Source organism: Oreochromis aureus, linkage group 22 (assembly GCF_013358895.1).
Source record: "Oreochromis aureus strain Israel breed Guangdong linkage group 22, ZZ_aureus, whole genome shotgun sequence".
In the NCBI taxonomy this organism is placed as follows: Eukaryota; Metazoa; Chordata; class Actinopteri; order Cichliformes; family Cichlidae; genus Oreochromis; species Oreochromis aureus.
The window spans coordinates 24,815,706-24,843,625 of record NC_052962.1 but is presented as its reverse complement, the minus strand read 5'-3'; the positions used below and the strand labels follow the sequence as shown (position 1 = coordinate 24,843,625).

Here is a 27,920-nt window from a genome sequence, read left to right as displayed (position 1 = left end):
ACACTTTGCTTTAAACACTCATTGCAGTACCTCTCTCCTGACCTCCTCCATACAGATAACAATTTGAACCCAAAAGAAATTTAAATTGTTTTTTTACTGACTCATCTGTTATGTGCGAGAACAACAGTGGTTCATCCAGTAAATTTTGTGCATTTTTGTGCTTGAATGACTCACAGGTCAGGATTAAGCATCTTAACAAACAAACAAACAAAAACATTCATCTGGAAATGATCAGGTACAAGGATTGGATTGGAAATTAGTCAAAAAGCAGCCGATGTCCAAAGAAAAGCTCTGAAAGTCCTTCAGAAAGCCTGGAGAACTACTGTTCAAGAGCATTTTAAAATTTACAATAAAGTCTGGCTCCTTGGAAGCAAAACGTATGGAAAAAAAATCATCTGGTTTACAAGACCAGTTTTGGCTTTAATTATGTGTGTTGTTAACTGACAGGACAAAGCACAAACACAAATAATGCTCAAAACTGTCTTTTATTGAAGACCTGACAGCATTTGACACCTGTTCATTTATAACACAAACACGGTAGAAACTGTTAAAATAGTACTTTATGTTTTAGGCTTTAAAAAAAAGTGTCCATATCCACATTTATTATTTGTTTAATAGGAAAACTGAATAGAGTGGGACATCCCTTCTATCCACATCTGATGCGGTTAGGTCAGCTCTGGCTTTGCACGAGCATACATGAACAACAGATGCAATAACATTAACATAGTAGCTTAAACACAAGTAAAACCATCCCCATCTTGACAACATCCCTTCTCTTTACAATGTGCAATGCATACGTAACCCTTCATAAGTTCCCTTCCTGTTTTAGCTTACAAATACACGCTCCCCTTTTTGTCCTTTTGAGAAATATAAGAACGACAAGCATAAATTAAAAGTGTTACAAATGAATCCCTTGAACAACAGAGGAAAAGGAACATGAAGGTTGCTAAAATGCCTGAGATATCTAAATGTGATGGGAGGTTCGGTGGACCAGTAAACACTAACATATCACTGCCACTCTCTAGTCTTATTGAGCCCAATGCCACCCCTCCCTATCATTGTTTTTAGCACCGTCACTAAAGGCAGTGTGTCGTAGCACTTTGGTAATGGGCATGAAATACTGAGGCATGTAGAGGGGAAAAAATTAAGGCTTCATCTACAAAAGCGATGGAGTAAAGCTCCAAAGCACTGCACGATATTTACAATAAACTGATGATAAGATCGGAGGCTCACTCTGAATTAGACACCGATGGAGGAATGAAAAACGTATAAATGACTCAACGCGAGTCTCAACATGTAGACGACTTAACGTCGCTCAGGCACTGTCGTGTTTGTGTGGCGGCTTTGAGGTATGTTTGATGGAGCAGACGCACACTGTTTGATACACTGCATGCTTTTAAAGTGATAAACTAATATTTTTATTCAAATAAAAAGCAGCATGCCGCCAACTTTGCTGATACAGCAACACTGGTTAGCTCAGCTGGACAACCACAGCTCACTTACCTCAAAGCCCGCATTAAAACTGGAGGTTTGCCATGAAACAGGCAGGAAGAACGTAACAACAAACTGGACTCACACTTGTAAATAAAATTCAACATATCCTTAATCCTCTGCTACGATGACTGCTAGCACTCTTGTCCCTTGTAATGGTACAATGAAAAATTGTTGGAGTGCTCCTTTAAAGTCAGAAAAGCAGCTAAAACCTCTTTCTGGACGTTTCTGACAGCCATCAGCAAACAGGCAGCAATGTGCTGGATTTCTCAAAAAGCAACAATGTGGTTTTTTAAATAAATACGTGAAGGAGAAGTGTAACATTTTGGGAAATGTGCTTTTTTTTCCCCTTTATGAATCAAGACTTGGTCAAGATAATGCTACAGGTTAGATTATGGTAAAGGTTTCTCCAGAAAATCTTATCCTTTCAAGCAGTTTGAAAAGATGTATGGAAATCCCTGATCCCTGTACTGATACAACCCATCCGAACAAGACGTGCACGACAAGCCGAAACTACACCGCAGACAGTAGAAAACATGGACGTATCTCCAGGGTTGGATAAATTAATTCAGTTCTGAAGCTTTTTATTGTTTAAAAATGTTTAGTTTTTATTAGTTTCAATCTATGTAGACATCCACAGTCTCAGTAAACATGTCCGCCATCATCATGTCCTCTATTTTTTTGTTTCGTTTTAGTTCATTAGTTTTATTAATACGTAGTTTTAATTTTTAGTTTAGTTTTAGTTATAACAACCTTAGGAACGTCCATCTTTCATATCATCTACGTATGACGGTGAGGGCCGGACTCACGTTGTTCGCAAAGGTGACATCAGCGGGAAAAAAATGGAGAGCGTTAGCTCAATATAGCAGCTGAAAGCCACTAGCCTGGATCTGTGTTAACATTAAAAATTAATTAATGAATTGCATTAAATCTGCCTACCAGCACCTTTAAGCCCACTGAATAACATGTTAAATGTTTTTTTTTTGTTAATGCACCCAAAAATCAAATTGTGATGGTGATATTTTTGTGGTTTTAAAATGCTGGCAACATTATGTTGATAGCTGGACTCCAGGAAATATCTGCAGATTAACCATTCCTCCAAATGTTTCTTACATTTATAGAGTACATATTATTTATTAAAGCAATCTGCAGTGTGATACTTTCTACTCTCCTTAACCTCATTTTTATTTTGTATTCTTTTTGTTTTTGTTTTTTTTAAATCACTGTCTATGTGTGAAATCTCACAGCATAAGGTCCTCAGTAGGCCCCTGTGATACTTTTACCACTTTTACTTTAGCTATGATGTTTAATTACTGCAGACTGAACTATTTTGTAGTCTTTATCCTGCTGTTATAACACAATAACTTTAATATAAATCAATAAAGTATCCACCTATTGATCTGTCAATCATGACTGTAGCCTTCCTGCAGTACCTTCTTAGCCCACTAGAAGTCGCCACTAATAGTTGCCAATGTCATTTTACACTTACTTTATTCATACGGATAAAATAAACAAGTTAGTGAGTGAAGTTAAAAGTGCTGGTTTTGTCCTCGTCACACACAAGCAGGCTAGATGTTTCCCTTTATTTCCATTATTTGTGCAAAGCTAAGCTAACCTGCTTCTGGTGTAGCCTAACATGTATTCTACACATAAAAAAGAGAGAGGTAACAAAATTTTTTCCCCTAATGTTAAACTTTCTCCTTAAATGTTAAATAAGATGAAAATGAAAGACGGTTTAAAATAAATCCTGACATCATCAAATGATCTTTCACAGCTGTAATCCCCCCAAAATATCAGCTCATGTCCTACAGAAGACACTACAACCGAGGCTGTAGAGGTCGACCGTTTTTGTGTTTTTCTGTGTGTACGTCTGCATGTGTGTGCTGTGAAGTGGTTTTGTGCTACACCAGCCACTTCTCCATGCATGTGTGGAACACGGTCTCGTTGGAGTGCCACCTGACGTGCTCAACACCGGGAACAGAGCAGAGGATCAGATCTCCACGAGCCGCCAGCGTCTTCAGCCCGAAAACATCTCTCAAGTACAGCTGGAAAAAGAAAACAGAGCACGAGTGAGTCATTAATAAATCTACCACCTCAGATTTTTGCTGTGGTTGTGCATGTGTTTTTCTATTCTTTAGAAACAAAGCACATGCCTTGCTCTGGGAGGGGCACCTCCATAAATGAGACATAGATAAAAGATGGCTCTGCTTTATGATAGACCCATTAACGTGTCAAAGACGTCAGAACAAAGATGTTTTTTTCTTTGTTTTGTTTTTGTGTTTAACTGAAAAACATTTTAGTTTCTCACGATTTATTCTGGTAAGAATCATGGTTTCTCCTTTTTATATTTTATATATTTATTGATCTTTAGATCTCTTCCACAGCGTGTCTTCCCCTCATCTCAGCTGGTCACGGTTCCTAAGCCTGATTTTACCGAAAGTTTTTTCCTCTTAAAAGGGAGTTTTTCCTTCCCACTGTTGCCAAGTGCTCGCTTATTGTCTGATTGTTGGGCGCCTTCAGAGGACTGTTATTGTGAATTAGCGTTATATAACTTATACCGAATTGATTTAAATGACCTACACAGATAGAAATAAATTAAAAACATTTTTCTGACTTTCACTCACATCTTGGTGCTGCATTTCAACAACCGTCTCGTTGTCATCATAAAATCCAAACTGGCTGTAAAGACATGAAAGCAGTGTGTGAGCATCACATCCACAGTTACACGAAGCAACATGTCATTGACAGCTGTGACCACAAAGAATAAACTGAAGTCACTTTAAATCAGTAAATATGATGCAGCCTTCTTTAATCTGAAGTCTTGAAGGACACCAGAATGAGTTTAAATACATTATGTTTGTAAGATTTCAATCTAAATTCATGAGGTGCAACTTTCACAAAGTCCAAAAATCTTTTAAAGACATGTGTGTGAGATTTCAGGAAGATAGATTTAGAGTCAGAGGATGTTGTCACCTCGACTGCCAGGGCGTGATGACTCCATCATCCGGTCCTCCAATCAGTACCAGCTTTTTGATTTTGAGGAAGTTCTTCTTCCATTCTGCAGATGGGAAATAAAACACACCTCATGGCTACTGTGCAATTTAACTGAGTCATTTTGATATAAGTAATTACTCGTTACACTGAGTAATTTTTGATAAGGGTTGTTGTTGGGGCTCGGCGATCTGAGGTTTTGTGAAAGGATGATTTAGAGAGTAAAAGTCAGAAATGATAGACCTTTTATTGCCTCCAAACTTGTGATAGGGAGTCATGAGATAAACACATCACTCACAGGTGGATAGATGTGTTCTTTTTCTGACCTGTTGAATTTGGGTTGGATCTCTCACTGTTGAGCAAAGCCAGATAATCACTGCTGTTCACATAGAGGTCTCTGTGGTGGGGGTCTGCAGACGGGTGAAAAGCAAACGGGATGTCAAACCGCTCGCTTATGATTTTAAACCCCGAAAAGCCAGGAAATAAAAGAAATTTGATGACTTCAAAATCTGTTAGAAAAAAGTAATTCTGGAGCCTCACCGTTCCAATAGTTGCAGATGGATATCATCTGACCTAATGCAGTGTAACACAAGTGGTAGAGGTTTGACTTCACAAACTGAGGGAAGAGGTACTTTAAGTAGTCTGTGTCTGAGGGGAAAGAAAGAGGAGCGAGAATGATGACCAAGTCAGAGAATAAATCAGTCCACAGCATGATGAAGTATTTCTGCAGTGTTTCCCTTCACATTGCTTCACAGCTTTCTGCTAACTGTGTCAGTCTGCTGACTGATACTGGAAATAGCTGCGAGCTCTGGCTTGTCACCAGAGCAGCAAGAGTGGTATGAAGCAGTAAGGCTTTGAGCTAAAGCTCTCTTAAAAAACAATAACTCGTCCACTCTGAGGTTCCCTATAAAAACAGGTCCAACAACATCAGTCTTACTGACTCATTGTTGGGTTTTTACTCCCTAATTTACGGTTTTGCTGATAATTATCAGGCAGCTTCTCATCCTGAGATCATGAGAGTTTTCATTTTACAGTTGCCAGATGTTAACACTGGTTCACTAACAAGGTTTTAGTAGATTCTCAACAGAGAAATATTGACTGCATTTAAAACACGCTGCTGAACTAAGCTCTCCATGTTGGACCCACCTCCGTACTGCCCGGCTTGAGGTGAGGACAGGGAGATGAAGGAGTGGACGTTGTGGTCAGAGAGAGTGGAGAGGATCCCTCTGCAAACCAGACCGCCTGTAAGAACATCAACAAAGACACAGGTGATGTGTGTGCAGCTTTTCAGAGAGCAACTCCACCTCCCAACCTTCTCACTGAATGTTATATAACCCACTTAGATAAAAAAGTGCCTCACAGGGCAGTGACAGACAGATAACTGGTCAGCTGACTGCGAGTATGTCAATTTCCCAGCGCTCAAAGGTTTTATATCCAGTTATTGTGATTGCAAAATCCATTTTTGATCATTAATTCATCAAACAAACCTGAACAGCGTCAGCAAACCACCTCAAATTTTTTTGACAGGCTAATTCAACTCGGGAAGTCAAAATCTCTTTGCATATCAACACATCTGTTTAGCAGAGAAACATCTGTTCTCTCGTGTTAACACACACGTTTTAACCTTGTATCATTGTGACGTTTAAAAACTCTAATGACACCTTTATTGTTGTTTATTGTGCATTTCACTGCATCTAGTAAGTTATTTTTAGTCTGTTTTATTTCACTTTGCTGAATTTATTGAGCCATTTTACTTTATAGAGACACTCTATTGTGTTACAGTCAGCTTTTTACATCAGGTTCTACTGTACTTTATTTAGAATTTTAGTTTAAGTATGTTTACATAAGCTCCTTTTGTGGACTTTATTTAAGCTGACATGAATGTTGTGACCATTTGTGCTAGAGTCAAAATTTAAACAGTTTCAGAAAGAAGAGGAGATGGGTTTTACAGGGATATTTGGTGCATCGCAGTAGCACAAAGCAATAATAAGGTGCTGCTGTCTGAACACAGGCAGAAATAAATTAACTCTTCACTGGTCAGAGGAAGAGCAGCTTTTCCTCTGTAGAAATGTGAAAATTAAAAATAAATCAATATTAATAATTTAATTAATAAATAAAGTTTGAAGTTGAGCTTTTTGATTTTTCAGTTCTTGGGGTGAAATCTTGTGTGATATCAGGTTTTACTCCCGTCCACAGTTTTTGTTTTCGCAACCGGTTTATTTGAAATATTCAACACATTGCACAGTTTTGATTTAGAACCCGTCTCACCAACAAAATCCAATAATCACATTTTTCGGACACAAATCTTAACATCGTGGTTAACCGGACAGAGCTTCTACCAGTGAAACTCCGTCTGGTGTCCAGAGATTCTTTAAAGAACTGATGTCCTATCCCCATCCTCCATTTGCCACCAGCCAGGAGTTTGAACATCGTCTGTGATTTCTCAGTGAACATCTGATTGGGCTCAATTGTCTTGGTGGATGTGTTTCAGTCGAAGTCTGGAGAACCCGTCTTCCCAGTTAGTCCACCAGGTGATGCGTGTTATTTCTAGCGTCAATTAGTTTTAATGAGCGTGGATTGGCTTATCCTATTCAGACATGGAGGGGGCTTGCCCAGGGCAGGTCGCACAACCATTCACACCCAGATTCACACCTATGGGCTATTTTGATTCACCTGTTAACCTGACATGCATGTCATTGTACTGTAGAGTGGAATTCAAACTCGAGCTAGCAGTACATTAGTCAGTGTGGCGCTAAGTCTTTGTGTCATTTCCTCTCACAAAGATGCTCAAATTCTGAAATACTCGAACGAGGTGTAGAAGCTACTTTTGGTTCGCCACAGCAGGTAGGTCCTAGGGATGGGTACCGGTGTCCGGTGCCATGATGGCACCGGTTCTGACAAATACGGTAGTAACCAGACCGAAAAGCAGCGCACATTTCGGTGCTTTATTTCGGTGCTTTTTTTTTTTTTCCTGAGCCAATTCTAGCCAATCATTTTACGTTTCCGAGGATAGTAGGCGGGGCCAGGTACGTACGTTCTTTTAGAGCAGAGCTACAGATTAAAAATGCCCAAGGCGAAGCGATCAAAAGTCTGGCAGTACTTCTCAGCAAAAGATGCAAACTCAGCAGCCTGCAACAAGTGCTTTAAGCTGATACTGTGATACTGTCAAAGGAGGTAACACCTCAAATCTGATGAAACACCTGGCGACGCATAGCGTTTTTTTAAAAGCCGAGAAATGCCCCGTGTTTGATAGCTTACTGCGAGACCTCACACCGTGCACATCTACTGCGGGTGTGGTGCCTGTTATCGGACCGGAGTTAGCAACATCCCCCAAAAACCCGAAGAGTAGAGTCCTGGCCCCTAGCCCTGTCAGCGTAGCAGAAATGATGAGGATGATGATGGCAGCAGCAGCCGTTCTCCTCTGCGTGAGTAGCTTCATGTTGTTCGTGTGTAATTAACGTTGAGTAGGCTAACCACGTTATTACATTAATGCATGTAAGGTGAACTAGCAAACACCATCGTAGTTAAATGCGGCTGTCTTCTTGTTTGATGGCAGATACTCCCTTCACCCTGGCCAAAAAGGCTAAAATGACCAAAGAAAAGTGGAAAACAGCTAAACATGAGAGGTTTTTGGACAAAGTTTGTATTTTTTTCCATTGTTTAAGCACTGCTTCCAGCCAAGAGTGATACCATATATGCCCTATAGCTGAAGAAAAGGCTTACATTGTTATCTTTTTACAAAAAAACTGCTAAACATGAGAGGTTTTTGGACCAATTTTGTGTTCTCCATTCTTTAAGCACCGGTTTGAGCACCGTTTAAGCACCGGCACCGTTTCAAAAGTACCGGTTTGGCACCGGTATCGGATAAAACCTAAACGATACCCATCCCTAGTAGGTCCACATGTTTGAGACACCTTTCCTTACACAATCCCAAAGAAATGTGCGTCTCCTCCCAGGATCGAATGTGTAAACCACTACACCATTGAGCCACTCATGCGACGGTGACAAGTAAACATTCCACAATCAAGATAATCCTTTTCTCATAAAGACAAACTATTTTATCAAGAAGCACACAGACTAAGTCCATGTTTTCTTTTTGGTGTGCTTTCTTTTCACAGAAACATGCTGAGTGAAGAGAATCTCGTTTGCATTACTTGTTCCTTGGGGGGAAATTTACATTGCAATACAATATGGCATTGCGTGGTAGGAATTTCCAGCAGCTGACTGAAGCAGAAATCCTAAAGCAAACAGATCATCAAACACTCTTCCTGAAAATAAACCTTCACAGCTAACAGTGTCACTCTGATGTCTCCCTCAGCGAGATTGACAGAGAAACCATGGACACATAACTGCAATTTGCACTCGCTCACCTTGAGAGTAGCAGATAAAGTGGACTCCGTCTGCTGCGTTTTGCATTATTGGGTAGATAGCTGCCTTGAATCCCTCAACCTGTTTCCACATGGGCTCCAGGCTCGCGCCCCTGTCAAACAGGTCGATGACGGTCACGTTCGTCCCTGGATGAGACTGCAGGAGAGGGAAGGAGGAGATGGTTTCGCATCATTTAACAGGAAAAACTCACAGGAAGCACTGCGTCTAAGCAATTTGTCATATTATAGCGCTGAACAGCTACAAGAATCAGCAACGCGCCCTCAGTGACTTCAGATGCCGGTGCTGTCAGTTATCCTTGGGGATGTTTAAGCTTCTGAATCACTGAACTGCTGCTGAAGCACAAATTAACTAAAGCAGAAAAAACAAGGCCTCAGATCCGCTTTCGGTATTTTAAGCTAACCACAAAGGTCTCTTTTGTGGTTTCCAGAAAAAATAAATAAAGAGGAACTTAATGTTGGTTTTAACCTCTTAAACCTCTCCTGACATGTCCACAGAAACTCCAGAAATACCAACACACAAGTCACATCAGCCAGGTATGGAAGCTTGTTTCCCGACACAGAAAAAAAAAATATCTCAAAATCTTAACTTCTTAACTTCAAACTTCTCAGAAAATTACTCAAAATTGAGAAAATTATTTGAAAATCAGTTGAAATTTTGAGATAACTAGATAACACTTTTTTCTGAGGCAGAAACAAGCATACATAGCCAGATCATCTGGTGAGAGTTTGACAGTTTCTATAGGTGTGTGTCTGTGAGGAGGTTGAAGTAGAAGATTAGTAGTAATTAATAACTTTATCATTGTGAGTACTGAGAGACTTCAAAATGCTTTAGTGTATCTATTATAAAGAACATTCTTTTTCTTCTACACTCGCAGTCCAGAACAGGTTTATTTCAGTTAACTAAACCTCAATAATTAAAACTAGGCATGAGAAATTTAACAGAAACAAAAATACAACTTGGTAAAGTAACTGACAGGATATTATGCACTTACAAAAAGTCGCTAAAATAATGTTAAAAGCTTTAGTCTTTGTCATTTTCTCCCCATCTGTGAGCACAGCCAGCCTGAGGAGACTGTTTTTAACATATTTAATCTTACCCCAGACATATGCACCCACATTACAGCATAAATTAACAATAAAACTAATAAAAATTACAGGAAAACCAAACACAGCACTGGAAAGTAACTTAATGATAGTAATAATACAGTAATAATACAACTCTGATCAGAATGGTGTTATATTACAGCACAAAAACTTCTCTATAATGAGCCTTTTAATTGTATGATTGCTGCTTTATTTCTACATCAATAAAGCAAAGAGTACTTCATATTAAATCACCAAATAATGTATTACCCTTACCATAAAGCTCGCTAACAGCAGATGCATATTGCACGGGTCGGGTCCACGTTTTGCTGATGAACATGTGGTGATATAACCTGTAAGGCCTGCAGGATTTACTGTAAAATACACCTTAACTATCCCCTGAATCAGCCTCTCCGTTAGCCCCGACACTCACCTCGTTAATGAACCGCTTTAAGTTTACAAAATCCCCTGAGCTGTCGAACAAACCGTGCACGATAATCACCGGCTTGTACCCGACCACCGAAGCCCAGAGACACGCACCGAGCAGCGGCCACAGCAGCCCGGCTGCCCCGCTGCTGCTTTTCCTCCTCCTTCTCCTCAAGCTGGCACAACCGAAACCCTTCATCACAACTTCAAGTAATAAAGGCGAGAAGAGGTGGTGAAAAAAACCCCATAAAAGCATAAAACTGTTGGGTTTTTTGCTAATGTGCCATTATTCTGGGTCCAGTTGTGCTCCTTTAGACGATACTATTTCACGGCCAGCGCTTCTCCGTGAGAGTGCTCAAAACACTCCAGGAAAAGCAGAAACACTCCACAGCTGCTCCCTGCTTTTTGTTTTCGTTTGTTCCGGTTTTAAATTACAGGTGAAGCGGCCGCTTCTGGCGTCATTTCCTGCTTCCGCTCGTCCAATCAGCGGGAAGCAGAGCGCTGCTCCACAGGGTCACGCGCAGATACAACATAAACAGTTACAGTTACACCGTGACGCAACTATGTAACATAACAAGCTTTGTTTACTCTTTAATGTGAAGCTTTAACCGTGTCTCTCTGATTTTTTTTTCAAATTCATTTAATGCAGGGCTTTGTAACTCAAATATTTTAATACTTTTAACACAGTGTCTTTATTTGTTGCTGCTGTTATAATAAAAATGCAAATACGGTCTTCTGCTCCTTGTCAGCCATAAGCATATCGGGTTAGTTAGCCAGCAGCTGCTTGTCTGTCTAGAACTCAAGGTCCCACAGGACCTCAGCCCTGTTGTTTTCAACCACCTTGGTGGTGTTTCCCCCATCAGGGAATTTTAGGCAGTATATGGGCAGATGTTCCTGTACGCTGTCCCAGCCACCTGGTTGTGCCTCTCAACTTACACGGGTCCAAAGCTAACCTTCTGCAACTATATGTTTGATAGTCTCCAGGGCACCTTATCAGTCTTTAGCTAGACCCCTGCCTCTATGGATCTGGTGCTCAAGGGTTGTTCATGCGCTGTCCCTTAGCATGGCCTTCAATCCACCAATCTATCTAGCTCAGACACCGGATGTCTGCCTTTATAAATATTGTAACATTATAAAAAATAAGTGACAGGGAAAACAAGTTTTAAATAAGTTTTATTTTTTAAATAATGTTTTATAAGAATTTCACTAAAAAGTTTAATACATTTTGTCGACTTTTTTGTTTTATTTTTACAGAAACTCACAAAGTTTCAAAAACCCGAACCAAATAACAACTTTGGTAGTTAATACGAAGCTAAAACTGGGAAAATGTTTCACTTTATGTAACTATAAAACTACTGATCACGAGAGCCATAATAATATGATGTAAGCAGTTCCCTCTTTCAATGGTGTTTGTTCCTTTGGTGCATACATCGTTGTAAACTGGAAATTTTACTGTTGCATTCCTCTGACAGTCAAGCTGCAGTTTACAGGCATGTTTATTCAGTCTGACCTTTGAACTTTGACATAAATCTCAGTCACAACATAAGCATAAAGAGCAATAGATAACAAAGAGGAATAATCTGGATGTTAAGCCACACACACAGCTTCATCTTCAGTGTTGCTTGACAGACTCTAATGCAGTGTGGAGGGATGATGACCACTTCTCATACACCTCTCCACAAAGCCAGTCCAAATCCTCAAAAAGTGCTCAGCTGGATTAAGAGCTGGTGACTCAGATCATTTTCATACCCTTCAACCCATTCAGTGACCTCCAAGCTTTGGCGTTATGGAAAAGCCTCCTAAGTCCAGGCCTGTTCAAAAAGGTTGCCGTATCCCCTCTGCAACTTCACGTTTCCCATTTTGCCCAAATATTTGTTTGCACTTTTATACTTGGATCTGTATTTCTGAGTGTACCATTTATATATTTATATGCATATAATTCTGCGATTTAAAGCAGGTTTTATTACCTTAAATTTGTGTAGCCTGTACAGACCACCCACTGAGCAGCTTTATTAATTATGCAGGATCACTTCTGGCATGCAGCTTTAACAGGTCTTTCTGCTTGAATTTTAATTTCAAACATCTATTATACAGACACAGACCCCCTCCCCCCTCCTGGCCACACTGGCCAGGAGTACTGTCATCCTTGTAGAATCCACTCACATCACATCACAATGAGATAAACTTATCACTCCAGATAATCCTGTATTGATTTGCAGTGAACCTTACCACTAAGGAGACAACTAGATCCAAACCATGTCAGCAAACTACCTCCCTTTAGCCTAGACTGAAGGGGTCAGCTTTTCCTTTTATTCATCAGGTAGTGGTCTACTATGACAGGCTGCATACACTGTAGTTATTTAATGTACCTTTCATAAAGTACTAGTAGTAAGATCTCATTGTGTCCAGATTTGAACATTGGAGGGTTCACCCTGGAACAGAAATCATCTTAGGTGAAAAACTGTGATTCTGCGATGTCACTTTGCTGAAAAAGTGTCAGATTTTTAATGCAAATCCTCACTCTCATACTCTCTTTAACATGGAAAAAAGAATTTGAGTGAGAAATCATGTGAGCACAGGCTTTATTAACCAGTCCTGCAGGCTGAGTGCAGAACAAGATCCTCCAAATAAACAAACAAACAAAAAAAATTATCCTTAATCAAAATTCATCTGACGATCAGGTCGTTCGAGTTCAGACACAAAAACACCACATCACCCTCAATAATTCCTCTCCTTTTGTCCATTCAAACCCCTTTTTCACCTAGAAAAAAATCCAACATTTCCCATTAATTCTGATGACAAAGTGAAATATGAAAGGTTGAAGGACACAGGTCATCTCACAAGTTGTACAAAGGAGTGCACGCGTAGACTTTTTCTGATTAATGCTGGAGTGTCACATTGAGTTGTTTCGCTTTCACCGAGAGACGCTGTGGAATTCGATGCTTCGAAATGCAACGATGACGATGCAAATTTGACAGCTTAGAAAAAGATTTATTGCTTCACCCAAACTTTAAAGAAGCAACAAAAGCTGCATAGGTCTTTTCCAGGCTCTCACACAATTAAATGCTCGAGTGAAGTGTTACGAGTGGCATGCATAACAAAACAAAACAAACAAAAAAAAAAAAGCACCCCTACAAAAGTCGTACAAAATATTCTTTAGAAACAATGTTCGAAATCGCGCTGCTGGATGCTGTAGCAGCAGCTCTACACAGTAGGCTGCAGCATCTCCTGCAGATGACACATGGTGTCCCTCAAAGTGCGAGCGAGTCTCTCTGCGTTAGTGTCCTCGCAGCAGTTAAAGGCCGTGATGGAGAAGTGGATGTGGTCTGCCTGAGGGTTGTAACAGACGGCGTAGCCGTCAGGAACGAGAGGCCCGAAACACATCACGCTGTCCGTATTGTTTGCAGGCATCTGAAGAGACAAGACAGGAGGGAGATCAATACTGGAGCTGGGCACACGTCATTAAAAAAAACAAACAAACAAACAAACAAACACACAAATCATTAAATCGGAGTCTCAAAGTTCACTCTTCATCACGAGAACACTAAGGCTCACCAGACAGCTGATCTTTAGCTTCTAGTTATATCACATGATCTGTACAGATGCCAAGAGCTCAAGCTCACATTCTGCTGTCCTCATTTCATATCTACAGTGTTTTTAATTGCTCATAAAACATCGAATACGAGCACCTACATTTCCATGACAGCTGGGCCGTGTTAACTTTGTTGACCAATAACATTTATCATAGTTATCATCAACAACCTCCTTTATGACTAAAATTAAATAAAAATTTGCTGTCACAATTTATGCTCCAACTGGTCACAATCCACATAACCGGTGATCATAGCTGCTAACTGGAAACTTGTCATTGTCTCAACAGCCAGTTGGGTATTTTTTCCTGAATCACACTAATGAGACAGCACAACTTCGTCAAAGATAAGAAGGAAAAACAAAACAACTACATCTTTAAGTCCAACCAAGCGGCACAGATCCCCTTTAAAACTGTGCGAATCTGGAACATTCAGTTATACTGTACAAATGCTTTGATATATACTGTCATTTGAAAACTAAGGCATGCCAGAAAAACCACAATCAGGAGCTGACCCCGGGGGGGAAGAAAAAAAAAACAAAAAAAAAAACCAAAACACTACAAAAATTCCACACATCTGACTGTCAAAACCTAAAATGAGGAAGAGAAACATATCAATTCAAGGAAACTCCAAGCAACCATGTATGCGTGTGCTGCCAGAAATTCACAAGAACTTCACAGGAGATTATCTGGTAGAAAATTCCCTCTCATATAGCCACTATCATTTGACCAAAAAAAACAAACAAAAACAAAAAAAAACATTTCCTACTGAGCAACAGTGTAAATAACACTTCAAACAAAGACACACACACACACCTGTCCTGTCCGGAGTTTAAAGTGTGTTGCTAGCCCGTAAGCCGTGTCCATGAAGATTTTGGGAATGCTCATGCCCTCCTCGATGGCCTGCAGCTTGAGCCCCAGCAGGTGGCGGTCAATGCCGTGTCCATTAAGTGCCTGAACAAAAGAGAAATGAAACTCTTGTTTGAGTGTTTTTGAATCAGTTAATCAGCAGCTTTGAGATAAATGTTTTAACATTTATTTAACACTTACCGCTTCAGTCAGACCCGAGTAGGCATCAACAGCTTCTCTGAACAGCTCCTGCTTTGCTTCCCGCTGCAAACCAAAAAAATAAACACATTCTGAATCCAAGCTACAAAAAAAAAATCCTCCAACAGTTCTGTTCCCGTTCAGCGGAAGAACTTTCTCACAGGGTTTGTGTTTCTCACCGATACGGACGGATTATCAAATGCAAGAATGAACTGGAGCCCCTGCTTAGTGGGTGAGCGGATGTACTCTGTCCTTCCTCCTCTAAACATCCTCTGAGTGGCGATATCGCAGGCAGGACAGACTTCACTGTGAACTCTGCAGACAAAAATAAAGCCGATATCAGAGACACAAGACTGCTAACAGGCAGAGGTGTTCATCTCAAGTAAGTGCTGGACTTTAAAGACAAAGCAGAAAACAAAACTTAATGATTCTCACTCTTGTAGACAATTAGCACATTCAGAATTTACAGAGAGCTCACGCGTTACAACCAAGGTATGCAGAAGAGCATCTCTGAACACACAACATGCGTTCAGAAGCAGGCAGACTATAGCAGCAGAAGACCAAACCAGGTGCCACTCCTGTCAGCTAAGAGAGGCCCCAGTTCACAGGGGCTCACCAAAACTGAACAATAAGATTGGGAAAGTGTTTCCTGGTCTGATGAGTCTAAATTTCTTCTGCAGCATTTGGGTAGTAGGGTCTTAAACAACATGAAGGGATGGATCCATCCAGTAGCAAACTATACCTAATAAAGTGGCCGATCAGTGTAAATCAGTCACTCCAATTACTCCAACAGAGCTCATCCGATGAAGTCCAGGTATCAAACAAGGCGTTAGATTACCAGGACAGGTGTGAGTGAAGAGGAATCTATTTTGTGATTGGTCGGTTCACAAAGCAGCTAAATGGGTCAGTTCTGGACTTTAACAAGTTGTTTAACAAAGTAACTTTCCCTCTATAATGCATCGGGGTTGAAGTAAAAAACTACTGGCACTGACCTGTAGTAGGCGAGCTGCAGGGCGACCTGGATAAAGGAGTTTGGGCTCATCTGGTGCTGCTTTGGAAGATTCTTGCCAAACTTCTTGAAATTGAACACATTAACGTCGAGGTCGTTGATCAGGCTGCAACAAATTCAGGACAAACATTTGCATTTGTGACGATTTTATGTTTAAAGGCGAGGTTCAATTAGCAGCTTTACATTAGCTTTCAGACAGCAGTGTAGAGAGCTGGGGGGAAATCACTAGATTATGTGACAGATAGAAAACAAAGTTTACTTCTACCTACTTTGACTCACTATTTTAAACATTTCCATACAATATTGTTAAGTCCTGTTGAACTCCACACTGCATGTAAGAAAAAGCTTTATTCCTCAATCATATTTTGGCATCTGAATGATTTGAGAGAGCTCTGAAATTGCACAGGACCATATAAAAAGCTTGGCATCTGACCAGGAGAGCAGTGGATTATGAAGAATGACTTTAGAGTTATCCACAGAGGCATTATTTCCATCAAGGTTACATAAACACAGCGAAGATAAATCTGTTTACACTCTTGCGGCTTTCTTTCAGAGCGAGTTCTCTCCACCTCTGTCAGATTTCAGAGCAAACACAAATATGCAGCTGATGGTGTGCGGAGAGGTCAGCATGCTGCAGAGCTCAGCTAAGAGTTTAACTAAAAAAAAAAGAAAAAAAAAAGTTGGAGGCTTACATGTCGAGGTTCTGCTTGGCGTGCTCGATGTCCCTCTTGATTTCTCGGTCTATGTGAAAGTAAAGCTTCTTGGGCATGGGTAGCGGGAGCAACGGCGCCCTCTTTGGGTCCGGTTTCTCACTGCAGACAAGAAAAAAAACCTAAACACTCAGAGCAGAAACCCCATCATTCTCCACCTCAGCTCAATTTTTCTTGACTAACTCAGCACATCTGCAGTTTCATTCCAACATCTCACCAGTACTCGATCACATGATCCAGCAGCGTCGCTACAGGTGGACCCTCGGCCGTGGCTTGCTCATACAGAAGACCCCACGAGCCATCCTCGCCCACCACGAACTGTTCAAACACAGACACGAGTCAGCACGCTGCGTCAGCTCCTCTAAAACAAGCCGTCTCTCGCCATTCACGTGCGCATTCCCACCTGAAGCGTTTTGTCAAACCAGCGGTTTCCGCTGTTGGAGAACGTCCCGCCGCCATGAAGGACCTGCGCGGCCTTGCGGCTCGCATACCTGTCAATTAAAGTGGTTGCACAAGCGATTATTCAAGAGCTCACACGTAGAAAACCACAGAGAGAGTGCACAACATTTAAATGGAGCAATAGTTCAATTACGGGAAGTGATAATTGTGCAGTGTTTCCAAACCTCCATAAGAAACAATAATATCTGCACAGACAGCATTACTCAACTGATTTAGCAAACACCGAAATACTCGGTGTGTGTGTGTGTGTGTGTGTGTGTGTGTGTGTGTGTGTGTGTGTGTGTGTGCGCACATACTTCTCATCTGATATCCTCATGACTGGAGAATCCAGACACAAGGAGAAAAGTCCCGTCTCTATCATCCGCACCGATTCCTGGTTCAGTTTATCTGAGACACACAGAGACCATCTCGTTTAAACCCAATCGACTCGTCTCCCACATGTAGCCGTTATTTTTATGATGCCCAACATTTTTTTAAAATATCTGAAACACCTGTTGTATTGTTGACATTTTAACCTCCCAGTTTAATTAAAAAAATAAAAATCACACGAGAGATTAACAAGTTGATACTTTGAGTATTTCTATTTGATGATTTTAACCTCTCCAGTTGTTCCTGCTTATTGATTGCTTCTCCTTATTTTCTGTTAGTGATGCTATCACTAGGATTATTTCCCCATTTGTTTATTGTTTTTATTTTATACTATAGAACATGTTTTCATACATAATGGTATGTTTATATTTGTATGCACCAAGTTTAGACAATCTACAACTTCAGTGAAATGACTAATTGTATCACAGACATAAAGAAGTCATTGTAGAGCAGCTGCTGTTTGTGCGTGGCAGCCAATGAGAAGAAAGCTGCCTTAAAGGGAGAGGAGCTAAAGCGTTTTTGTTTTTTTCCCTCTTCAGGTTTTTTTTTTTAGCTGTCGCCATCATTGGCTTGGCAGGTTTCTCCTCTTTCTACAGTTCCATCTGGTTTCCAAGTTTGACACCTGACAACCTCACATTTTTCTGTGTTTTGCATTTATCAAGTATTAAAAGGAGTTAAAATAAAAAGAGTCAAACTATTCGACATCATGACTCCTCCTGTCCTTTGCCAGCTCGTACGGTTATTAACATTTCTCCTCTATCAGCTCCTGCACTGTCCGTACACGCTCTGCCTCTTCTGTCCATTTCTTCTTCTCCTTTGGTTGAAGTTTAAAGTGCACGCTGATTGATTACAGCATCTGGTGGAGGGTTTGAAGACAGTGCCGAGAGATGAGCATATCTGTGAGCGGTGTCCGACTCTTTACTATGCTACCAGCTGCTCCTATATTGTGCTAGGTAACCAAACTACTGTTTTATAACTTACTGACTACTTGAAAATAAAATGTATTCCCTTTGAGGGGCTGCACCAAAGTATTAAATAAATGAGGATAATTTTGAGCTGTGAATCATGCAAAGCTACTTTGGCAGAGTCTAAGTATGAAAATAACGAGCTGGAAACATAATGAGTCCAACTAGGGCTGCTCAATTATGGCAAAAATGATAATCACGATTATTTTCACTGAAATTGAGATCTCGATTATTTGACGATATTTATTTAACAATAACAATGTATTGAATAATGGCTTTAAAGATTGTCAAAAAATAATATAAAATAGTGTGCAAATACTAATTACAGTGGAAATGTTTGCAATATAAAAAATAAATGAAAAATGTAAACATCTATGTTTAGTGAACTTCAAAATACTGCACAATATTTGATCCACGTCTGACTCCGCGAACCCATAATGTTTCCACACCACTGAAGTCGTTTTACCTCTTTTCAACCAACGGCATTCTTTCTTCAGCAGCCGTTATCCTCTCCTCTACAAATAACTTCTGCTTAGCTTTCCGAGCTTTCCGAGCTTCCCTTGGGTCCTCTTAATTGTTGTGATGCGTGTTCGAAACGCAGAGAGGTGCGCTCGATTTGCCACACGGAGCAGCGCGAGAGTAAAGCACGAGGGAGGTGCTAATAATCGGCTCAGTCATTTTTAATGATCGTTGAAAGCCCAGATCGTAATCTAGATTAAAATTCGATTAATTGAGCAGCCCTAAGTCCAACTTTAGGTAATTTTAAGTGTTTGAGTGTTTCGTCCATCACCAACGTTTCAGTTTTTCCAACCAAGACTGATTATTGGGTTTCTGCTGATGCAAGCATAAAACATTTAACACTTAAAACTGCTTTGAGACATGTAATCAGTCCGTCATTAAACTGGTGTTACGTCTAAACATGAAGAGTTCTGGTCACTGAGCTGCTCCAAGTACACAACAGCGTCTCCTATGTGTGGTTAGGTTTCTACAAAGCAGATAAAAACACTGAGATGTAGGGTCTCATTATCTAAAATCTATAATGAGGTAAAAATTAATAAAACGCCTCCTTTGGCTGCCACCTTCAAGCAGCTCTAAAGGAACCTCAAATTTTGTGAAGCTTCGCCAACATCACATTTTTCTTTTCTTAAACCGAGCCATTAACAGGTCAGTTTTGTTTGCTCTCTTAAAATAACCGAAACCAGCAGCAGCTTACAGTGAGATAGCAGTCAAGTAGTAAGCACCGGCCTGCGTGTGTGGTCATGTGATCTACCTCTCAGCAGGCGGTTGTAGGCCTCTCCCCATGTGTGGCGGTGCTCGCTGGTCAGGATGCCCATCGGCTCCTTGTCAGTCTTCCAAGACTGAGACCTGATCCTGAGCAGCTGCCCATGGATCTGACTCTCGGTCATCCGCGAGCCATCGCTGTTATAAACCTCCAGCTGGAAGAACTGGGAGTAGGAGGAAAACCATGTCAGTAAGGTCAAGGTTTTTAAAAAGCAAAACAAAACAAAAAGCGGGGGCATCTTTCGATTACTAAGCTGCACTAAGTGCTTTTTACAGTCACAAAACAACCTTCAAATCCACAGAAACACCAACATTTACAGTTATCAAAAAACCAAACAAGTTCAGAGCTGAGACGATAAACTGCTTAACAGAAATTCAGATTTTAAGTTCTTTGAGGGTTTTTCTGTTGTCCCTTTTACATAAACAAACAAACAAAAAAATTTCACCTGAAAAACATCCTCAAAAGTCCGTCAGAAAACCGAGGCTCAGTGGATGACACTTTTTTTTGACTAGTACATTTCAAAATATTAAAAAAAAAAAAAAAAAAAATCTCACTGCATCATTTTAATCTCTAAGAAAGCACTGTTGGGTTCTTGTTGTTTATTGTTTTGATTATTAATCTCCATATCAATGAAGTTACACCTCACAGCTGGTTCAGTTTACTCCTTTTTGCAGGCAGCAGTCTCTAAACAGAAAATCAGTGTATGCACTGTCATCAGCGTCACGCCTGACTAGAGGTGCAGCTACTTCCTGCCGGGACTCTCATGTATCCAAGCTGTAGCCTTGCAACATCTCTGACCTCCGACCTGATTGTTCTTGGCTGAGGTGCTGAGACGAGGCGCTCCAGCCTGTACTGCGCCCCACCCAGCAGCTGTTTCAGCAGGACGATGCCCAGCCCCACACGTGCAGGGCAGCACAGGACTCTGGGTCTTGGCCAGCGTTTAGTCACACTGTGTCTCCTACTGAACATTTCTGGGATACTCTAGGTCGACGTGTTCATCAGAGGGCGACACAACAACACAGCACAGCTGCACTCGTCCATGAAAGGAGAACAATTCCTCGACAGATCAACACACTTGTAGAGTCCATGCACATACTGCTGACTCCATCACATTCAGTCATACCTCAGATTAAATGGTGTGCATATACAATAGATTTTAACTTGAGCTACAAAATGTATTTAAAAAAAACAAAAAAACAAAACAAAACAAAAAAACAAAACAAAACAAAACACAAACTTGGATGCATTTGTCTTACTAGTATACAATAACTCTGCTTACTGCCATCAGTCCACAGTGAGATCTGATGTTGTACTTGTGGCTAATAAACCCTGTAGAAACAGACTAAATAAAAAACAAACTATTTCTAGGACTTCTCTGCTGCAGCTTCGCCAAACGCACTGCAAATGAGTCACGCCCTACATCAATTAAAGTCCCTTTGGCAGCAGAAGGCCTTTTCAGTAAATCTGTTAACCTTTGAAAAAAACTGAGTCACAACAGGAAGCGCCAGAGGTGAACATCCAGGATATTTTATTCATTTTGGACGTTGCATCTTCTGAAAGATGAACAACTTACTAACCTAGAATAAAAAGTATAGTAGATGTGAGTATGCAGTAGTCCTTAGTCATTATGAAACACTTTGTGTAGATTTAGTACATCTCATTTCATTTTTTTTCCCTTTCCAGAATCAAAAATGTTTTCATGGTTTAAGAATTCCTGTGATCAAACATAGCACAGATGTCTGAAATGCTAAGACGCGTGCTGTGAAACACTTCTCTTCCTTTCTCTAATTACCCAACTGACCCTCCAAACAATCCTAGAGAGGTCTCATGTCAAATCGTTATCCAGGATCAATGTTAAATCAGACATCTGCTGACTGGTTCTACAACATAACTCCACTTATGTGCACATACTTTACAAACTAAATAAGCTTCTCTTTTAATCAAGATGATGAAATATCCCACATACAGCCAGCAATCATTAGCTAAAACAACTTTGTTTTCATTCCTCTGCCTGCTGAAATGTCCGATCTCGTGGGATAACGTGCTGCCAGAGTACTCAATGTTCAGAAGAAAGCTTCCTGTACAATCACGTGACTTCTGTTTGCAAAGCTCGGTGTATCAACAGTCGACTTGGAGTTGAAGAAACACAAAAAGCGGCTTCAGACGTGACTGCACAAGACTTGACTTGACCGGCAACACAAGAAAAGAACAAAAGAGACTATCTAGATCCATCCTCTGCCACCTGTCAGGCACGACTCACCTGGTAGTTCCTGACGACAGTGATGTGCGTCGGCGAGCGGCGGGAGCGGCCGTAATGAGCAATGTAGTCGTGTTTGGGGCCGGGGATCCTGCAGGAGGAGAAGAGGAGGGGGTAGAGCTCCTTGCACAGGGGCTTCCCTCGCATGAACTCGACCTGCAGCTGCCCGCTGACAGACAAAGAGAAACATGTCAGTCGTCGTTGTGTACACCAAAGACGAGCTCAGGTGGATAAATTTACTACACAATTTATAAGCAAAACAACGCTTTCACCTTACTGATCATCAGAGAAATCCCTGACCGTCTCATCCGAGCAAAAGAAGTAATGAGTTAAAACTGAGTCTCAAACTCAAATTGTTTGTTTTTTTCCCCCCATCCTTTACCTCTGCTTTCCTCAGTCACCCTGTCTGGTCGTTTGTTTTTTTCCCCAAGTAAGCTGAAACCCTCAATCCGCCCCTTCTGCTCAGCCATGTTTTGAACAGTGAGCATATACTTATAGCTGTCGCCTCTTCAAAAGAGTCACTTAATGACTGCCTGCACCTACAAAGACATGGGTTACCCTCTTCTTGACTGCACCCTGCACTAGTTAAATACACCGAGGGACAATGAATAACATCTCTGTGCAGGATCGCTGATCGTCTCACAACTGTGCAAAGAATAAAGACATCCATCAGTTTTAGACCTGCTCATTGCACAGGACCTCACCTGATGAGAGGCTGCACCTGCTGTAGCTCTGTCAGCAGGCAGAAATGTAGACTGTGAAAGTCTACAGACTTGTAACATGTCTCATTAGGACACTGGAGAATCTGATGGCTTATAACTGACTAATTAAATTAAATTAATGTATAAAAGACATTGTTAGTGTCCACTCTTTCAGCGGGAGCCACAGTGGTGTTTAACAATCAGAGCAATTCAATTAAAAACAAACAAACAAAAAGCCAGCTCATCGGGGAAATGCAAAGACATTAAATAATATTAAAACATCTCAGACACCCCTGCGCTCCCAAACAGAGGTCCAAGGGAGAACTGATTGGTCAGCGGACAGCGATTTCTACCCGTTCATCTCTAACCTCTGGAACCTCTTCCCTCTTTACAGCACAAATTACCATGCTGATGCACCCTGTTAAGAAGTGAACCACCTTCATAATACAGAAAACCAGGCTTAACCCTGAAGTTACTTGGATAAACCGGGTCATTCTGACCTCGGCTTCTTCCTAAATCAGCCTGTTAAAAACGTTCCGCTTCCAGCTAGTTTAAATCTTATCTCCCTGTTAGAGTTTAAACTGTTGCTGCTGAAGTCCACAGACTGTTGATAAAGGTGTCCCTCACTGATTAATACAAGGCCCCCTGATTTTTACTCAGCACTGTAACGCCAATTTTATTCTTACAGGATGCATTAAAAACAAAATAAAAAATGCAATGTGGTAAAAGAGTTCAGATCAGAAATGCACAGCAGCAGAAACTTTCTATACTCAACAGCTGAGAGTTTGTGCAGTGGGAATAGAGCAAAGACAAGGAAGAAAAGAAAAAAAAAAGAACTTTTTGGAGTTTAAAGATTCAGAGCTATGCTGAATGCGCCGACACTGAAACACTGTTTTCATGCTTCACTCGGGGGGAGAGAGAGACTCCAGCAGACGTTTCAGCACTGAGCTGCAGATTCTGTTACAATATGTGCAGGCGAGTAAATTTAGACGCAGATTAACTTCATGCAGCAGAGAAAACACAAGGCAATGCCAGCCGGGTCAAAGGTCACGGCACAAAAATAAAAGCGAATAAAACCAACTGCAGCACCGCAGCTTAAACACTGTCAGAGGATTACTGCAAAGTCTGACACCAGTACAGAGCCTGTGATTTCCCCGGGTAATAACCAGCTTCATAAGCTCTAAATGGAATAACTGTATTTTACTGTAGTAACCCCCCCAACCCCACCACCACCACCACACAGCAGAGAGACTGGGCACCAGTAAATATGACTTGTATAGCCGCTTTTACTTGAACTCCACTATAAAGTGTGACATAATTTAGCTTTTATTCCACTAATTTGATCTGGCATCTGTGTATAGCTTACAGGTTACAGACAGAATACATGAACACAGAGTGGGGGAGCGAACCAGAAGAAAAGGTGTTTGATTGGACCTCTGTGTAAAAGTCACTGCCATTTTGCAGATTTTGGTTCATGGGTTTCAACCAAATGAAAGCTCCTCTTTTACCAGAACAAAGGTTTAAGTTCTCACTTTCATTTTCTTTCAAACATTAACAAAAACCCTGAAACAGCTCTTTGTTTTTAACATAACATTAGTTAAATTACTATCAATGAAAGAAATGAGTTTAAGGAGTCATATTTATACGTGAAAAAAAAAACATATTCAAGTTCAACTGCGACAAAAACACTTCACCTACACACTCATCTGCCACTTTACTAGTTACGCCTGTTCAACTGCTTGTTAACGGAAGTATCTAATCAGCCAATCACATGACAGAAATTCAGTGCATTTAGGTATGAGGACACGGTCAAGAAAATGTGGTGAAGTTCAAACCGAGCATCAGAGTGAGGAAGAAAGGTGATTTAAATCACTTTGAACATGGCTGGTGTGAGCATTCAGAAACTGCTGAACTGCTGGGATTTTCCCAGACAAACATTTCTACGGTTTTCCAAGAAAGAGAAAATATCCAGTGAACAGCAGATCTCTGGGAGAAAATGCCTTGTGAAGGCAGAGGTCAGAGAAGAGTGGCCAGATTGCTTTAACCTGATAGTGACTCAAGACAACCACTCATTACAAACCAAGGTATGCAGAAGAGCATACCCCTTGTGAGAACTTGAAGCAGCAGAAGACCACGCATGGCATGCTACTATATCAATATGGTCAGAAATCTCAGAGAAATGTTTCCAGCACCTTGTTCAATCTGTGCTGCGAAGAATTATTGCAGCTAAAAAGCTGTACTTAATAAAGTGGCCAGTGAATGCTTGCTGAAAACTTTTGACTTTTTCCATTTTCACTGAGGACGATGCCGTTACTCTTTGTACCAGTGTCCTCAGCATTTTGTAGCCTTTAGAGCAGAAAAGGGAACTCCTGCCATGTCCATATGTTAGGCGGTGCAAACATGTTGCATAAATTAAAACTCACGTGTTTATTTTGGCCTTGAAGTCCAGAACGGCTGCTATCAGTCTGGACGCAAACCTGCAGGGAAACAGACACGAAGCGGTTCTATAAACACAAATCATATTCAGCTAAACCAAACAGCACGATGAATGAAACCTCAGAGAGCATTAATGGTATGATTCATGTTTTTTTTTCCTTTTTCTTTTCAGATGATGAGATCTAAAGGATTTAAGTAAAACGGACCCCCTTTTCAGTCTCACAGCTGCAGCTTATTCGGTTTATGCGACTGTCTTTTGAAAGAAGTCAACAGAGGCAGTAACGACTTTGGCACACAGAGGAGCAGGACATCATGTTGCAAGCTTTAAATGATAAAAATAAAAACAGCAGGTGTGAGTATCCGGATCATAAGTGCATGATGACACAGCAACACTTAACTAAACCCTTTTGCTTCTGTGTCCTTTAACACTTCTGTTTACACACTCAAAGTAATACAAAGATCTGTTGCTGCTGTTGTACTGAGATCTAAAAATGGCTTACACGCTCTGAACTGTGAGGCTTTGAGTGTTCAAAATACATACACCGCGGGCCAACACATCTTCAGCGTCTTTTAATGTTTAATTTTAATTAAATGGGTTTCTGCACCATCACTTCCACATAGCTCTTCTCTGCTGTCTCTCTACATCAGTATATGTAGACTCACACCAGCTGGCTCCTCCAGTCATTAAAATCTCTGCGGGGCAGAGAGATAGCCGCGTTCGAGTGCACGGGCAGAGGCTGTCTGCTCTCCAAGTACGCCCGCTGCACCCACCAGTCCGAGATCTGCAGGGGAGACCAAAGGAAGGGCACGGAAATCAGCTCTGAAGTTCAAAAAAGGACCAAAACCACAGAGGCACTGATTTTTTTTACTGGAGACTGTGTGTGTGTGTGTGTACCTCAAAGCTTTTTAACAGACTTTTGCTGCAAAATTAAGTCACAGACAAGAAGCAAGACATGACTCCTCTTTGATTCCTGACAATAGGGGATACATTTTAGCATTTTTCCCTAAACTTTGAAATAATAAGTTCGTTTAATGCAGAACAGGAGCTAAATACATACAATATCACAAAGAAACGCTTATTTTAGTGATTCTGTTTTTAATCGATAGGAAAAAAAACTATTTTGAAACACTGTTTTGCAACGTAGCGTAGATATACACTGAGGGGAAAATGGTGATTCACACGGCCTCACTGACATTGGGTAACAGAATAAGTTAATTTCTGAATAAAGTTACCCAGCTTATAAGCCATCAAATCTCATATTTAGGCTTGCAGAGAAGCCGTTTTTCCTCAACCATTATTAATTTACTGATTTTTTTTCTCTATTAATTGAGAGAAAACGTCCAAACCATCAAAACATCACCAAATTAATGTTTTGTCTACAAGAAGTGGCCAAAAGAAATAATCAGGGCATTTTTGAATAAGTTATTCTAATTAGCTGATTTTGAGGGGGTCATGTGGGATTCACCAATTGATTTTTTCATTGATAGAGTCACTTCTTTCCTCCTCCGCACTCCGCTACGCACCCAGTTCTTGTTGAGTCTGGCTCTCTTCTCCAGACCCTCCTGCAGCTGTGGACCCAGCCCGCCCGGCCGGCCAAAATCGTGCACCATCCTGCGGGTGTGGCTCAACTCCTCGGGGGGCAGCAGGGGCTCCAGCGCCCTCAAGTAGCCCTGCAGGGTTTGGGCCAGAGGAGGAACCGGCTGTGGGGGCACGGACGAAAAGAAACACAGCTCCTGCCTCAGGGAAACCTGCAGGTGGAAGGTGAAGAGGTGAAACAGAGTTCCTCATATGAAAATGCTGAAAGAGCAGTCAGTGCATGTGAGCAGAGTGGAGGAACTTCCTCAGAGGTTTGACCAAATGCCAGAGAGTGCAGGGCGTTTCGAAAAAAGGAGTCAAAGATATGATAGTGGAAACAACACCCGCTACTTCTTGTCCGTTTATCATCCGTTTCTGCTCACGCAGAGAGAGTATAACAAGGCTTCAGCCTTTTAGCATGACAGCAAGTGTGAAAACAAACGTCGACTCACCCGGGACAGCCATGCTCTGCAGCTCCCTGAGTGAATCTTCCTAAAAATCATCTTTCCTCGCGTCACAAATCCGCTCCGTGTTCAAAGATGTGGCACACAAAAAACCCCAGCTGGGCCTTTTTAGCTCACGACAACTTCTGCACAGTCCGCGCGAGGTCAGACGGCCAAAATGAAGCCCGGACCTCCTCCTACTTCTCCATGATGGCTGCAGAGCACAGTCCTCATCGCTCGACACACATTAAGTTTGAAATCGTTTATATTTCGGGAGAAAAACCGAGCACAGCCTGCCCCTTCCTTCGAGCCGAGGGCATGCGAACCCTCACGTACGGTGCAGAAGTGACAAACTGTCGCACGTGCGGACGTGAAAATGTTTCCGTAAACAGCTACGTGACCGAGACAAAGGGCGCAGTGCCGCCCCCGTCCACAGGGTGTCGCTGTTGGGCCTGGTGACCTCACAAAGGGCGGGATTGTTCGACATCGTAACTCGAGACTACATGAAAACATGCCTAAAACAACTTTTATAGCCGCGAAAATGCATGAATAATCATGTATTTTAGTATTATTTTCTGAATCGTCTTCTAATGTTGTTTTACTAACTTTATCTACTGGAGACAGTGCAGGTAACTACAAAAACAAAGTAAAATGCAGTGTTCTTGATGTCACTGACGTTAGAGTCACACAGAGGTCAT

The 27,920-nt window shown here is 41.2% G+C and overlaps 2 protein-coding genes across 2 annotated transcripts; both read right to left on the bottom strand.

Moving 5' to 3' along the window:
- Window positions 1-466: 466 nt before the first annotated feature.
- ppt2b (palmitoyl-protein thioesterase 2b) lies at window positions 467-10,819 on the bottom strand. Its single transcript, XM_031737503.2, has 8 exons — window positions 10,387-10,819; window positions 8,853-9,006; window positions 5,629-5,724; window positions 5,023-5,130; window positions 4,809-4,892; window positions 4,465-4,549; window positions 4,116-4,170; window positions 467-3,536 (listed from the first exon to the last, which is right to left on the bottom strand). Exons 1-8 carry the CDS (start codon window positions 10,633-10,635, stop codon window positions 3,393-3,395), a joined length of 975 nt encoding a protein of 324 aa, XP_031593363.1. The 5' UTR covers window positions 10,636-10,819; the 3' UTR covers window positions 467-3,392.
- A 2,125-nt stretch (window positions 10,820-12,944) lies between these two features.
- cratb (carnitine O-acetyltransferase b) lies at window positions 12,945-27,586 on the bottom strand. Its single transcript, XM_031737475.2, has 15 exons — window positions 27,232-27,586; window positions 26,728-26,952; window positions 25,867-25,985; window positions 25,191-25,244; window positions 22,070-22,235; window positions 19,798-19,972; window positions 17,490-17,580; window positions 17,138-17,225; window positions 16,952-17,052; window positions 16,717-16,836; window positions 16,008-16,130; window positions 15,195-15,330; window positions 15,019-15,081; window positions 14,785-14,922; window positions 12,945-13,790 (listed from the first exon to the last, which is right to left on the bottom strand). Exons 1-15 carry the CDS (start codon window positions 27,280-27,282, stop codon window positions 13,584-13,586), a joined length of 1,857 nt encoding a protein of 618 aa, XP_031593335.1. The 5' UTR covers window positions 27,283-27,586; the 3' UTR covers window positions 12,945-13,583.
- Between the last annotated feature and the right edge of the window lie 334 nt (window positions 27,587-27,920).